The sequence below is a fragment of the Empidonax traillii genome, unplaced genomic scaffold (assembly GCF_003031625.1).
Source record: "Empidonax traillii isolate 1590-97213 ecotype Southwest subspecies unplaced genomic scaffold, ASM303162v1 scaffold70:size1330859, whole genome shotgun sequence".
NCBI lineage: Eukaryota > Metazoa > Chordata > Aves > Passeriformes > Tyrannidae > Empidonax > Empidonax traillii.
The window spans coordinates 217920-232866 of NW_020955263.1; the positions used below are offsets into that span (position 1 = coordinate 217920).

General features: G+C 41.2%; 1 protein-coding gene across 1 annotated transcript in view; it reads left to right on the plus strand.

The window, feature by feature from the left end:
• Window positions 1–13253, plus strand: part of WDFY4 (WDFY family member 4) — a 124101-nt gene extending 110848 nt beyond the window's left edge. Inside the window, exons 57-62 of the mRNA XM_027880471.1 lie at window positions 777–935; window positions 5698–5877; window positions 8755–8931; window positions 9552–9639; window positions 11839–11950; window positions 12846–13253. Coding sequence (XP_027736272.1) covers window positions 777–935; window positions 5698–5877; window positions 8755–8931; window positions 9552–9639; window positions 11839–11950; window positions 12846–12912 — 783 coding nt within the window. The 3' untranslated portion in view covers window positions 12913–13253. The remainder of the gene's footprint in view (window positions 1–776; window positions 936–5697; window positions 5878–8754; window positions 8932–9551; window positions 9640–11838; window positions 11951–12845) is intronic.
• The last annotated feature ends 1694 nt before the right edge of the window (window positions 13254–14947 follow it).

A 14947-nucleotide genomic window follows, 5' to 3' on the forward strand; every position in this document is an offset into this window, starting at 1 on the left:
GATCATTGTGAGTAGTGGTTGGGAGTCCAGCTTGAGTTTTCTCTGAGTCAGCAGTGCCTCTGGACATGAGTCTATAAGAAATATTTGTCCTTGTTGTAAGTAGGTAAAGGTCTGTTCTGTCTGTGGTAGGGGTTTTGTAGCTGTGCCATCAAGCTCCACCAGAATCATTAGCACCATAGTGTTGTCCCAGTTGTGTGGAAGAGAGCTAATGCAGAATGCAAGCAGGAGGATGTTTGTGTGTTTGTGATGTAATTGCAGCAATATGTAATACATCTGACGTTGCTTTATTCTGGTTTGGGTGCTGCTGATGCAGCTGTTGGCACAGAATGAAATTTAGTGCTTTGTCTTTTGACTTTTCAGTCTGAGTCAGAGGAGGGTTGCAGAGCCTGGCACTGGCTCTTAGCAGTGGCTGTCATAGCCTGACCTTACTTTTAAATTTACATTGAATGTTTGCATTCTGTTAGTATGTGGTGGCAGAATGAGCTTTCCTGAAGTTATGTAGGAAGTGTGGCCCAAGAAGCCACATAAGGTACTGACCTTTGTTCAGCCTTCCTGTTTGGCCCCTGGAGGATTGCACAGCCACATGCAGCCACAGCCTGTGCATGTCCATATGTTCACAGCTGTGTGCTTACACTGAGACTGGTTAAGATGATCTTTTTTTCCCTAGATTTGAAGAAATGGAGACTCAGTTTTGAAAACTGAATCTGCCATTTGCTATTAATAAATGTATGGTATCACCAGATAAGCATTTGACTTAAAGATGCTTTCTTCTACAGAATGTGACTACATTTGAGTGCATGGCAGACTGGGGAAAGTGCCTCTGTGCTGTGTGTCCTTCAGCGAGCACCATAATCACATCTGGAACAAGCTCGGTTGTGTGTGTCTGGGAACTTTCCATGGTCAAGGACAAAGTGAAGTGTCTAAACCTGAGACAGGTACGTATTGTGGCTCTTCTGCTATGGAAACTTAATGAAACCCAGAAGATTAGGTTTTATCTCTCAGATGACTGGCAGAAGTAACACCTTTGGGTGAATCAAGAAGGCAGAAAAAACTAAATAGTCAGCAGTATCATGTGACAGCCTGTTATCAGGGCAAGAGCTGATAATACACCTTATACCAACAGCTTATAGTTATGAATGGGAGCCCCCGGTGGTGTAGAGGAAAACACACTGCACTGTCACTGCAGAGACCCGGGTTCGATTCCCGGTCGGGGCCCCTCCCCGGGCAGATGGAGCTCGTTAGCCCGTAAAGGCAATCCATCTACGTCCTGAGGACCTCGCTGCCACCGTCCAAGCGTGCTTGGCCCCGGCACATGAACCTCAGGATTAAAGGGTGGGCTCAGTTCCGCGCACACTGTGTCTCACCTAAAAAATCCAATGCGCAGGCTGGAAGGTGGAAAGACCTTCCCCGGTTCTTCGTTCGCGAAGAGACTGGCCACACCACATAGTTATGAATGGCACTTGGCAGAGTTTTTCCCCTTTGGTAGCATTTCCAAAGTTTATCATGATAAAAGAAACAGTGAAGGTAAGGCACGTTCTCCTCTCTTGAAGTGCAGCCAGCCCTTGGCTTATTTTCAAAAACAAGTATCACCTGGAGGTGCTTAGAATTTGTTTTGGGCTGCTATAGCAATGGACAGAATCTCCACAACATCCCGCAGACTTAGCCGATGGAGATGAAGGCTCAGCCAGGCAAAGTTCTTGATTATTTTTTTCTCAACCCAAATTCAGAACACAAAAGATTTATCTATCACTCCATGAATTAGGAGTGCAACCTATAAGATTGATGTGGTTTGTGTCTTCATTATCTAAAGCCTTTTAGCTGTTGATTGAAGATCATCTATAGTCATCAACCAGCTGTATACATGCTATTTAATTTTTAAAAAGTGGATTCTTATGCAAAGTTGGTGTAGTTCACCTATGGTGAGTTCTCAGCTTTACAAGTGGTGATGGTTTGGACCTGGCTCCTCCCAAATGCCCAAACTCACAGTAACGACCCCTTCCCCCTCTCTTCTTTTCTTAGGGCAAAGGAGAAAAACTATAAAATTGAAGAGCCTGAAATTAATCTAATTATATAAAAATATGTATTTTTACATATATTACAGTTACATACAATTAAGATGCTATGTACACAGCAAAGGGAATCCAAACACTGCTGAAGGGAAAGGGAAAGGACAAAAAGGGACACAGAACAGGTATACACAATCAAACCTAAGAACTAGCAAAATAAAGAACTAGCGAAACAAATCTCACCACGTCCCTCAGAAAAGCAAGATCGCCAGACACGGCCAGCACCCTCCAACCCCCCCGCGTGGCAGACCAGCGATCGCTGCAGGCCTCAGGCTCCAGATAAGCGAGACCAGCGCAAGGACCCACTGCTCCTGAACCTCGCTGGAAGGGAAGAGAGCAAAGGCCCCTCCTCCCTTCTTATTTATACCCTGGTTTATGTAAAAATCGTATGGAGTACTGGGAACATTGTCACTTCCTTGGTTACAAACTGGTCACCAAGGAAGGCCTAGATTAAAACTATCACACAAGTAAAGCTAGAGTACATGACTATCATATCTGAAAGGCAGCATGGGGCCCTTTTTCCCTAAACAAATCAAGAAACATAAAGAACTCTGCTATTTAGGCAAACTGTCAAAGGGTTCATTGATCAGCAAGGTCTCCAAGTGCTAGAAGCTTTTCTATTCATTTCTTCTGGAGGGATATTCAGATGATATTTCAGTGCTTTCCATACCCTAAGCCAAAACTTATTTTGTTTGCAATTAAATGATGTGAAAACTTCACTGTGATGGGATGACAGAGAACTATTTAGATTTTCATTTGTTTGAAATTTTTGTGTGTTGAAGCACAAAAGAAACTGTGTGGGGAGCAGGGAAACTGTTTAGAGCAGTTTCCTGCTGTAGAAAACAGAAATATGAGATAAGATCTTCATTGATGACCATTTAATGCAGCTAGTTATCACTCCAAATCAGGACATGGACATAGAAATGGAAGAAATAACAGCAGAGAAAAACATAAGCAGTAATCTTCATCAATATCCAAACAATACTAGTCAGGAGGTCAGTTTGAGTTTCAGGCAACTGAAGAGGCTGGTTTTTATCTGCAATATAATGCCTTTCTCTGTAGCACTGTAAAACCAGCTTTGCTGATGTGTTCTACTGTGATTAATTTGGTATTACCCAAAATCCACAAAGTGGCATGAGATCATGCAGTGACAAATTCTGTATTTTTTCTTTCATTTTGCTAGCAGAGGCTTTTTTTTTTTTTTTTTTAATGACTGTCTGACATGGATGTAAACTTGAACTATGATTCTAAATGTCTTCCAGTGAATTACTTGCTGCTTTCATGTAGTTCACTGTTTCATGGGGGCTGCTTTTTCTGCTGAACAAAAAAATTTCCTGAGAGAGTTAGTTTTGCTTAAGAAAAGCTGATGTGGATGCTGTTCACTTACCAGCCGTCTCATGGGACCAACACATTCTGGTTTGAAATGTAGTAAAGTACGGAAACTGTATTTCAGCAGAAAAAGTAGCTTTTTCCTTCTCTAGTGAGATCTGCTTCCACAGTTTTATGGAACACAAAAGATTGAGCATAATAGCTTCAGTATTGATCCATGCAATTTACTAGTTCCCTCAGTGTTCATGGGCAGAGTGGATCCAGTCCCCAGAATTTCTGGACCAAGTGAAACACTAGATTGGGATAAGGATCTGGGCAAGATGTGCTGTCTGCCTCACAGACCTCTCAGGAAGGTGTCAAGCATAGCTGTGAATTTTGTGTCCCTGTTGGCCACTTAATTTGAATGGTCAAACTTGTTTTACATTTTCATGGACTAAACATTCCTGCAGTGAAGCTGGTCTTCCTTTTTGTGTTTTGATATTTTTTAAAATACTTTGGAGATAGGCCTTACAGTTCCTTCTGCAAATATGCTGCAGAATATTTCCCATAAGGGAAAACCTGTCAGTCTTTGTAGAGTGATAATGAGAAGATCGTAGAGAGCCAAAAGCATGTGACTTTTTTCCTGAATATGCATTGAGACACTGGTGGATTGACGTTGATATTATAATTGGGTTCAGGTCTATTCCTCCCTTTCACAGTCAGCTTGTATTTCAAGTGCTTCACTGCCAGGTAGGATCTTTATGGGCTAAAAAAAGAGAAAAAAGGTTTTATTAAAAAAAACTTGTGCAGGAACTTAGCTTGGCTTGACTTGGTAGTTTGGATGCTTTCACAGTGGGTATGTTTTCTTTCATGCTTTGGAAGAAGGAAAGAAAGTTTTGAACCTTTCTTGTCACGGCCTTTTTTGCAGCAGTCTTGCACAGTTCCCAAGTACAGGCACTTGGTTATACCCAGCCCTTTGTAAAGAGACTATTCTATAACCAGTCCAAAGTTACTTCATGCTTAGGTGAGAGCATTTTGGCCCTCTGAAAACCACTGTTAGATACCTAATTTTTTGCTAGTATTTTTAGCTGACAGTTCTTGGGAATGGAATAAATCACAAGCTGAAATTCATCCCTCGCAGTTGCAGGTCACTTTTTCAGGAGTACATAGGCTGCTGCAGCTCAGCTTCTTCACAATGGATTATCATTTGAATAATGACCTGATGACCTTGGCAAAAGGCAACACACATTAGCCAGCAAAAGTTCAGTCTCATGCTGGAAAAGAGGATATGATGTGTCTACAAAAATCTCATGGGAAATGTAGCTCCCCTGCTTCACACTGAACTGATAGACCCTAATGTCATGGAAAGAAAGCCAGCAGGGAATACACATTTACTGCTTAAGCTAACATTAAAACTGGTGGGTCTGGTTTTTTCAAGTAAGGCAGCTAAAAAATGAGCCCTTAAAGGCTGTTCAGGAAAGCTGTGAAGGACTTTTTCTGTGTTGCCCTGCCAGCTTTACTGTTACTGGTAGTTATGCAGCAGGTGGTTATGCACTGCTGTCACTCGAGAATGCTGCCTTAAACAATTGTCAGCAGCATACTTCAATCCATGCCTTCTCTCTGTGCTATTAAATTGCCTAAAGTGTATAGTCTTTTTTTAAGAAACTGTTTAAATAAGGCAAAGTTAAACCGGGCACTCCTTAAGTCTCTGGAACTGTAAAACAACAACAACAACAACAACAAAAAGAATGTTGTGTAATGATGAAAGCAAAAGGAATTCCTATATGGCTTTAAAGCCAAAATTCTCCACGAATGCTGTTTCTCTTCTTAACCAATATTAGAAATATTTTAGCACTTGTTCAGATAAACAGAAAGATAAGACTGAGAAGGTCACTGAAATACATCCTAAGTTTTATTTCAAGAAGTTTTTCTAAATATTGAAAAATAGTTTTGTAAATATTGAGAAATTCCTAAGCATAAATTTTAGTTAAAACTGCATGGACTGAATGAAAAATTATTTTTTGTTGCTGAGCACAAAGTACTGTTTTAGAGTCTGAAATGTAGGCCAAGGGCTCTGATTCACTGTGCAACTTGGGCAAGTCATAAAATCTCTTGAACCCTCAACTTTGTTTAACTATGAGTTGAGGACAAGGATGGTTCTCTGTAAGATCTTTTGGTATCTTCTCTTCATACCTACCCTCTTCAGTTCTCCAAAGAATGACTGGGTTGCTTGTTCTTACTAAGCAAATGACAGTAAGACTGTGGTTCCCTAGTAAATCAGCCTCCCTCTGCTGTGATTTATTGATTGGTTTTTCCCCACCAGGCTTTGTATGGACACACGCAGGCAGTGACCTGCCTTGCTGCATCTGTAACCTACAGCATCTTTGTGAGTGGATCTGATGACAGAACCTGCATCATTTGGGACCTGAACCAGCTGACGTACATAAACCAACTTCCTGCCCACGAGGCAAGCCTCTGTTCTGTTGCCATCAACAACTCAACAGTAAGATCTTCATTTATCTTCTTTCTTCTGATGCATCCATGAACATTTCATGATAATTTAATGGGTGCTTTTCCCAACATAAAAACATCCTGAGAGTCTGATACATTGATTTTTTTTCCTTCTACAGAGATTGCTAATAGTGTTCTTAATGATGAGAGGCGAGCACTAAAAGCAACATCTTAGACTGAGTAGCTAAGTAGAAGCATCTTTGGATGGATAGATAGCAGGATTAAACAACTTTTAGTTTATGGAGAATGAAGTATTACCCTAGTACCTCTTGGACTTGGCTCACCCATAACCTTATTGCCCCTTTTGTTTCATTAATTTCTCCTGACATTCATGCAGCAGAACCACATTAGCTGAGACATGTTAGGCTGCAGTCTGTCGCTTCAGCTGACAACTGCCTTGCACTTTGTGGGGACAATGTTGGTATTTTGCTTTCCCTTCTACTCTCAGGTGCAGAGGAAGCTCTTAACAGCAGTGGGTATAAATCTGTTGAAGCCTGTGCCTGGCCAGAACTGCATGTGCATTGATAGAAAAATATTATGTATTGGATTTTACTGCAAACATTCCAGTTGAAATTTTTTTTTCCCAATCTTCTACCTCCAAAAAATGTTGCTTTAGTATTTGTATTTTCTGTCTCTGTTAATACACTAGAGCAGGGTTCCAGCTGCTCAGACAATTCAATGTGGGATCCAGTACTGGAGGTTGTAGAAAGGCAAAATTGAGTTCATAGCAGGAAGAAACCAGGCAGATATTCTCTACTTAGTCTCTGCCAAAACAGTCATCTCATATCAGAGCTTTATTAACCGTGCAGTCTGATGGCTAGCAATTTGAGAATGGGAATTAACTGCTCTGTTCAGTGCCAGCTCAGCTCCCAGCCCTAGGGGTCCTGGTTAGTGCAAAATAGCCAGTGGCTTCAGCAGGCCAGCTCAGAATATCCTGGCGGTCCCTTATCAAGTCAGCTGAAGCAGTGCCAAGCTTTCAGAAATGAGTGGGTGAGCTGGCACAGAGCATGGGCTTGAGATCCCAAGGGGATGGAGTCCTCTCCTTTCTATGTACCAGCCAGTTCATTAGCCTTTTCAGCTGGTATCTACTCTTCTGGAACTGTCCAAAAATTAGATGGTCTCTGCCATGAACAGTCTGGTGACCGATCCAAGTGCAGTCCTTGGAGAGCAAATGGTTAAACTGTTTGGATAATAGTCTACAGAAATACTCATTTTAAAAAGGAAAAACCTTAGGAAAGTATGATTGAAGCTTCAAGGAAAAAAAGATGAAGGGGTCTGTCTCGTGTGGATGGAACAATTCCTTTTGATGTAGGCAGAACAGAACACTTCTGAAATGTATTTGTGTTTAATTCTTCTCTCTATAGTTATGTACTGTAATGTGAAGGTAGAAAAAAAGTGTTTCCATTTTGCTAAATTATTCTGACTGACACAAAATTACATGTTCGGTAACAACAGTTTTTTCCTGAAAAATTCAGAATTATTCAAAGCAAAGTTTTGAAGGAAATAAATTTCTGAACCACATACTTTCCTGTGAAAAAGAACCCTGTACAGCTCTGCCTTATGTGGTTGTTGCGTTTTGTATTTGCTTGAGCATCTAGAAGCTCCATCTATAGATCCAAACTTCACAGTGGTGTTGTCAGGTAGACACAAAATAAGAAGGCTGTCCCAAGAAGTTTATAAGCTAAGGAGGATTGTAAAAGCTTGAACTAACTAATGATTTCAGTTAGTTTTAAATCCCTTGTCTAGACCTGAAAAGCACGGTAGATCATTACCAAATGCTTGGACATTATGTACTCTCATGCAGATGAGGTAGCTGAAATTTAATCTCTTGAGTTATTGGCAACTCTGTTTCGAACATTCTATCCTTTTTTATCTGCAGAATTCTGCCCTGCAGTGTGAAGAGCCCTGGCCGCAAATGAGGCGGGGGTGAAGCAAGGTGTTAGTTGACTCAAACCAGATGCATGCTGCTAATTTAAGGGCACACTGTCCTTTACCAGCATCAGATGACTTTGCTGATGGGGTTCTATTTGGCTGATTCTTAGTATGGATCAAGAGTGGAAAGGTTAGGTAGAATTTCAATTAATAACTCAATCAAAATGCACTTTTGATAAGAACATTTACAATTGTAGCTTTGGCTCTTGGTTCTGTGTGTTTCTTGCCCCTAAAAAATTACCTGTGAATTTGCTCCTTACGTTCAGTCTCTTGATAAGACTGCAACTGCATGGAAAGGGGAGGAGAGATTCAGTTGCAGAGGATGTGTTCTGCATCGGAAGTGCAGGTCACTGAATGCAAAGCTGGTCATTGGTCAAACGCAAAACACAGTGTAAAAATGCGATGACAGTGAGCTCCCTGCGAGGGGCAGAGGAGGATTGTGAAATCACCAAAGGCTTCACAGCTAAGCAGGTGAACACCATGTCCTTGTTTAAGAGAAAATTTATTTGTAAAATTTTCAAGAGCACTAGTCCTAGCCCAGAACCTATGCTAGGCATTGCCTGTGCACAGTCCCTACTTCTGACAGTACCTAGGTCAGTCTGTCAGTCTGCTTTTTTACTAAGAGCCTGGATTTAACAGAAAATAGAAAGGGAACATTTAATTAAATGTTTTAATTTAAAATGTGAAAACCCTTTATTTCTGCATTATCTTGCTACATCTGAGACCATTGTTTCGGGCTTCTGTTACGTAAAAATGTCAGAATTTTTCATGAGGAAAAAAAGCATTTTTTACTTTCTCAGGTTTGTATCATCTGCCCAGAAGAAAAACAGTGGTGAGAATTTAAGTCAGAGTAACTCTGTAGTTTCTAATCATCACTTAAGATTGTGAGGAGGATGAGTGTATGATTTTGAGACATTTCCTCTTTGCTTTGTTACAGGGTGATATTATCTCTTGTGCTGGATCTTACCTATATCTGTGGACAGTCAATGGCCATCTTCTTGCAAGCATCAACACTACCTGCAGCCCCACCTGCCGTATTGTTTGCTGCTGCTTTGCTGAAGTGATGGACTGGGACAGCATCATCATCACAGGAAGCACAGATGGAGTGGTGAGGGTAGGTGGATGGGAGCAAGGAAGAGAGAATTCTAATTCATTGCAGACCAGAGACAAAGTTTTGAACTCTAAATCGAGGGACAGAGCTACTAAAAAACCCATGTCACTTTTTTAACAGGGCAGGATAGGGCAGAAAATGAAAAGTAAGGTTAAATACTTGCTTTCTAACAACTTTTATTCCTTTGAATGGAGGAGTCTTTACCATTCAGGGAGACTTTTAAAAACAGACTTTCCATTCTGGTGTGGTTCTGAAAGGAAAAATTCTATCACCCATCGGGAATATGTTTAAGTCCAGTTTCTGAGAGTTGGTTTACAGCTCAGTTTATTAAGTCATACTTTCTCATGAGTAGGAATTCACTGCTGGTTCTGCCTCCAGTCTGGTAGGAGAGCTTCCTGGGTTACTAGGATCCTAAGCAGCACTTCAGCCTTACAACCCCACCAGCTCACTGCATGCATTTCTCCAATGTGACACTCTGCAGTGGCAGAGAGACACAACTGCAAAATTTTGTTCTGGTGTTAGAAGCCAAATTTCCACCCTTTGCTGGGAAGCAGGAGCTGCATCTCTCTCTCATTATTATTATAACCCATGCTTTTTCCACTTTTACCTCCTCACTGGCACAGCTGTGGAAGGCTGAATACACCAATACCCCAGACCAAGCTGCTGGAGTCAGACCGCAGAGAGGAGCGATGGAAGAGCCAGGCAGCACAGGTATGAGCACAGGGTGGGCTGTGAACTGCAGTGTGACTGTGTCCTGCAAACCTTGTTTGGCTGTGAGGAAGAAGAGAGTCTGTGAGCCCAGTGGTGTGAAGGGGAGATGGTGTGGGTGCAGTGTTACAGTAACCAGCAGCAGCAGGGGTGAGTAGCAATTGCCCTACCTTAGAGAGCATACCTGAGTCAACCATCTTATGGAGACATCCTGCCTGGATGAAGCTGAAAGCTTCTTCATAGGCTCTGTCATGGGTTCTGTCAACCTTGGTAGACCACTCCTCTGCATAAACCTATGAAGCCCATTCCCGTGGCACTTCTGCTGATGGCCTGGAATGAAGTACCCTGGCATAATGTCAGAGTGGGCAGCACCAGATCCTGCTCTGGGCTGGAACAGGGAAATTTGTTGTCTTTGGCACCTTAAAAGTGGTCAGAGGTCCTTCAAATTGGTCGGAGGCCAGAAGCAGGCAGTAGTGTTAGAGCTGCTTATTCAAGGCTATGTGAAGCTGAAGTTGAAACCCTGGAGTTCTCACAGAGCTGAGGTTAAAAAGACCATGGGTCTACAGTGCCTACTGGTACTAAAAACAGCTCAAGCTCACTTCTCTATTCTGACAAATATAAGAGCTGAAACCTGCCAGGAAGCTTTAAAGGCACATCCTAAATAGCACAGCTTTCTTCTTTTCCCAGTGCTTTTTATAAGAGAAAGGAATTGTGGTGTTAGTATGTATAATTTACACCACTTATTTGCTGTGCTCCTCATTAGAAACATTCTCTATTACTTCAATTTTAGGCATGCAATTTGCATAAATATAGAGCTATAGATGTAACATCTGCAAAAAGAAAAAAAAAGATATTATACAGTAATTGGGCATTACCACTGAGATCTTCAGAAGTGCTGTTTGTGGAACTTGGCATCAACATTACTTAGATTGCTATGTGAAAATATTTTCAATATGCCTCTGTATGTTTAACTGCCAAACCAGATGCCTATCCAACCTTCTGTCACATCTCAGTGTAGCTAGAGCCAGGTGCTTTTAGGGAAGGTGCAAGAACATCCAAATACCAGATGTGAGATAGTCTGGCTATGGTATCTTCATATTTGGTTTCACTGTCATCTCTAATCAAAGATTGTTGTAAGTCAAAGCAAAAGATTTAACATTCTTTCCAAAATGGCTGTAGTATTCTGTAGTAATTTTGTGGATTCTTTTTACATCTAGAAAAGTCTAATTTGTTTTAAGAATTTCCTGAGATCTTGTCTGTAACTTTGCATGGTCTTTCCAGGTCCTGTTTACTCAGGTACAGTTGCATACATGTCTTTGAACAGACTGAGATTTTAACTATTTGTAAGATGTATATCCTAAATAGTTTTCTAAATGAGGACATAAAAGCTGTCCATCGCAGCACAGCAGAACACTCTTGTTTGTGCCTTTTTCAAGGAGGATCATAGAAGGCATCATAGACCCCAGTCACCTGTTGGTGTGTAGACACACACACCTGTTTGCACATGAACATAGGGGTGCATGTTTTCAGGTGCATACAGGAACAGCATTCTTAAATAAAGTTGTTGAGAAGTGTAATCAAAGCAGTGTCATACTCCCTTAACCTACTCAAATGACTTCAGAGTTATTTTAAATGACCAAATGTTCCCACATCTTCTGTGCACTAAAGAAAATAAAATTAATTCAAAACATGGTCATTAAAAAGACCAAAGTAACTGTGATTGAGTTATGTTGTTAGCTGTGTGTGTATGTATGTGTGTGTATGTGAAATGTTCACAGCATTTAATTATTGGTTCTGTTATGAGCAGATTTGGATAAGTTGATAATACCAGGGCTTTATGTAATTTCTTTTTACTAGGCAATTATGGGCTGTATTATATCCTGGCAGCAAGGTATTGTGGGGCATCTTATTAAGCATAGAGCCAGTGAAAACTGATGAACAATTTTGCTGAACTAGGCACGCAATTTAGAAAGCAATAATACACAAATCCAATTTAGCACACAATTGATACAGCCGCACGTCAGCACATGTAACTATCATAGCCACAAATTAAATTGGGATGGGCCTATTTTGCAACAGCACAGGCCAAGATTAAATATATTTGTTCTCAACTTAACAACTTGCTGACCGTAAATAATAACAATCCCATCCTCGCTGCCCCCCAGACACTTTCTAAATATTTATTTTTAAACCGCACAACAGGTAACAAGGGTGGAAAACATCTTGTTCTCTGTCGGGAACTGAATCCCGGCCTTGCCCTGACCGGCAGAGCGGGTCGGACGAGCCCGGCGGTGACGGCGCTCGCCGTGTCCAGGTACGGGCAGGGCGCTGCGGGCAGAGGGCGCCGGGGGCTCCGGGCTGGGCTGGGCCAGGGGATTGGGGTCCTGCTCTTGCTTCGGTTTGGGACGACCCAGGAGAAATAGCAGGTTTTGGCCAGAATAACTGTAGAGTTCAGCAGCTGCTACACCGTCTCTGAAACGCAGAAATGACTCCTGTCCTAGGAGTTACTGGAGATACCGTCTCCTTAAAATGTAAGCAGGAAGTTTTTGGCCAAAGGACAACTTTGTTGTTCAACTCCCCTCAGTTTGCACAGCCAGCAGTATTTTAGTATACTCGATCACCCTCCTGCACTTTCATCTGGCTGCAGTATTTGTTATCTCCTACTCCAGGATGCCACAGTGTAAAACAGTTCCTGCCTTCCTGTACTGTAAAACAGTTCCTGCATTTTTCTCCAAAAGTGTTGGCATTTTGATAGTGGCTAAAATGTTCCTATATTCTGCATGCTCACCTTTAGAGCACATGATGTGATGTTATATGCATTGAAAGTGGGAAAGTTTGGGGAGAGGGTTGGTTTCATTAGTTTTGGTGACAGAGATTTCAGTGGCTGAAGCCATGACATAATGTGCTAACAAAATTCAGAATTCTGAATCTGGGCAGCAGATTATTTAACACCCATAGTGTAAGAGCTTCTGATCTGGATAGAGCATTCACAACTAATTTACTGAACTCCAGAAAAGTTTGGACCCAATTCTAAGCTCAGTCTTTGAAATACCAGTCTTTGTCTATTCTATGTCACTGTTCTTCAAATTTAATATTAAAGATAAAGTACTCGAATATTACATCATCCTAATTGCTGCACATACAGGAAATAGCTTGATCCTATTTGTGTCTTGTTCTTAAACATGGGTTTTTTCTCTTTCTTTCTCAAGAAATTCCTCCAAGCTCCTAGTTGGTGATGACTGGGGAAGAATCTGCTGCTGGTCTGTGGATGGGTAGGAAGAAATAGCCAAGAACTCTTGTTTTTTCAGCCTTTTGGATGGAGAGAAAAATTATCCTTCAGAGCATGAAAGAATCAGAGAAAGTGGAAGCCTGTGCTTGGGGACTGAATCTCAAAGGAGTTGTGGGACTGACTCTACAGTCAAGTCTGATTTAAATTAGGCAATGGACTCCAAAGTTGTGAGAGACACTGACAGACATGCACATAGACAATTAGATTTTGTAGTATTTTTCTGGGGAAAACTTTTGTATTTTGTAAAATGTTATTTTAGATATCAAAGTTGACATAATACACTGGATTTCACAAATATTATCTGGCAAATAAAACTACCTTGATTATGCCAAAGAGCAGTGTAGCTTAATAAAATGAACATGTTTATTTTTAATATCATGAGATAAATATTGAGTCTTCAAAGAGATGTTAAATGAGTTTGTTGCAGTATTTTTGTTGTCACTAGCATGGAAGGATGTTAGTATCTCCATTCCTACACTTCCTTTTTCCCTGAATCTGTAAAAAAATGTATGCATACCTTCTGAAAAGCTATTTTCTTTTCAAAGTGAAGCTTGGAATTCTCAGGTTGATGCTGGTGCCTTTAACCAGCCCCATTGTTAACAAGTGTTATGGTGGAATGTTTCCTAATTTCTGACTTTTTTTTTTATAGTGAGTAAGGCAGGCTAAAGGTATGGAATGGGTGAAGATGAAGATCTGACACGACTGGTCACATTCTTTCATTTTCCTTCTTCCCTACCCTCTTTCCCACCCTTGTCAAATCTTGGTGCTAGAGATTTGTCAGCATCATTAGGAAGAATCTGGAGTAGAAGACTGGTTTTTACCAGTCTAACTATACAATCAACTTTCTTCTTCCTGTAGGACACTGCTTTGCTAATAACTCTTTTGAACTATGTTGCTGAATGAGCAAATCTTCCTATGGCAAACAGCCTCCTTCCCTACAGAGTGCTGAGACACGTCCCCAACCCACCCCACAGCTCAGTCTAACCTCTGTAGTGAGTGAGGTAGCAGTAGTGTAGTAATTGCTTGTGGAAGACAAGCAATAGTAATTAGAGGCCAGCTCATGATGCATTATGTCTACACAGATGGCCTGTCTGGTTATACTTTCTGACCTCAAGTGCATGACTCAATGAGTCAAATACTAATCTTTCTGTGCTCAGGGAAACATACACTGAAAACAGGCCAAAACACCCCAGTGTTTGGTAATCATATAACCCTGTGGAGCAAATAGGCCCATCTTTTCCTGAGGAATGGAGAATGGTCAATTGTCAACAGAAGTATACTACTTCTTTCCTTTTCCCTCTGCACATTCTTTAAAAATAAGCTGTGATTTGGATACATGGACAGCAAGACTTGGACTCCTGTCAACTGTGAAAACAACTATAGTGAACCATGATAAAGGTGATTAGGAGCTGTGAAAGTAGGTCACTACCTAGTAGTTATCTTCAATAGCTTGCTAATTATCTCCTCCTTTAGCCTTTTCATGCATCCTGTCTTGCCAAAGCAGATGCTCCCATTTCTAGAGCTGGCACTGGCAGCCAGCAGCCTGGGCAGCTGCACTAATGGCTCCAATACTCTAGACATCAACATGGCTTTGGTAGAAGAAGAGGCCAGCTGTAGGCTGACAGGCCCAGCAACTTGTGCCTAACATCAGTTTTCTTAAACCTTCAAGAGTTGCATGAACAACTGCAGTTTTGAATCACAGAGAACATATCCAGAGTGTGCAAGTCTGAGTGGAAGTCAGCAGGTTAAGAGTAAATGTGTTCCTGAGTCAAGCTTGTTCTCATCTTCAGGGAGTTGTAATTTGGGAGAATATAAAAGGCAAATGAATAGAAGTGGTTTGCATCATCCTGGTAAAAAAATTGATTAGGAATGATTTGCAGGACAACAGTGTTTGGTTGAGAAAGTTTTGGTTTCTTCTCTAGTTCTAGAGGATTTTTTCCCTGACGTCATAAGTCATGGAAAGAAATGCGTCCCATAATTACCAAAAGCACTGCTCCTTGTTTACAGAGTTAAGGCACAAAT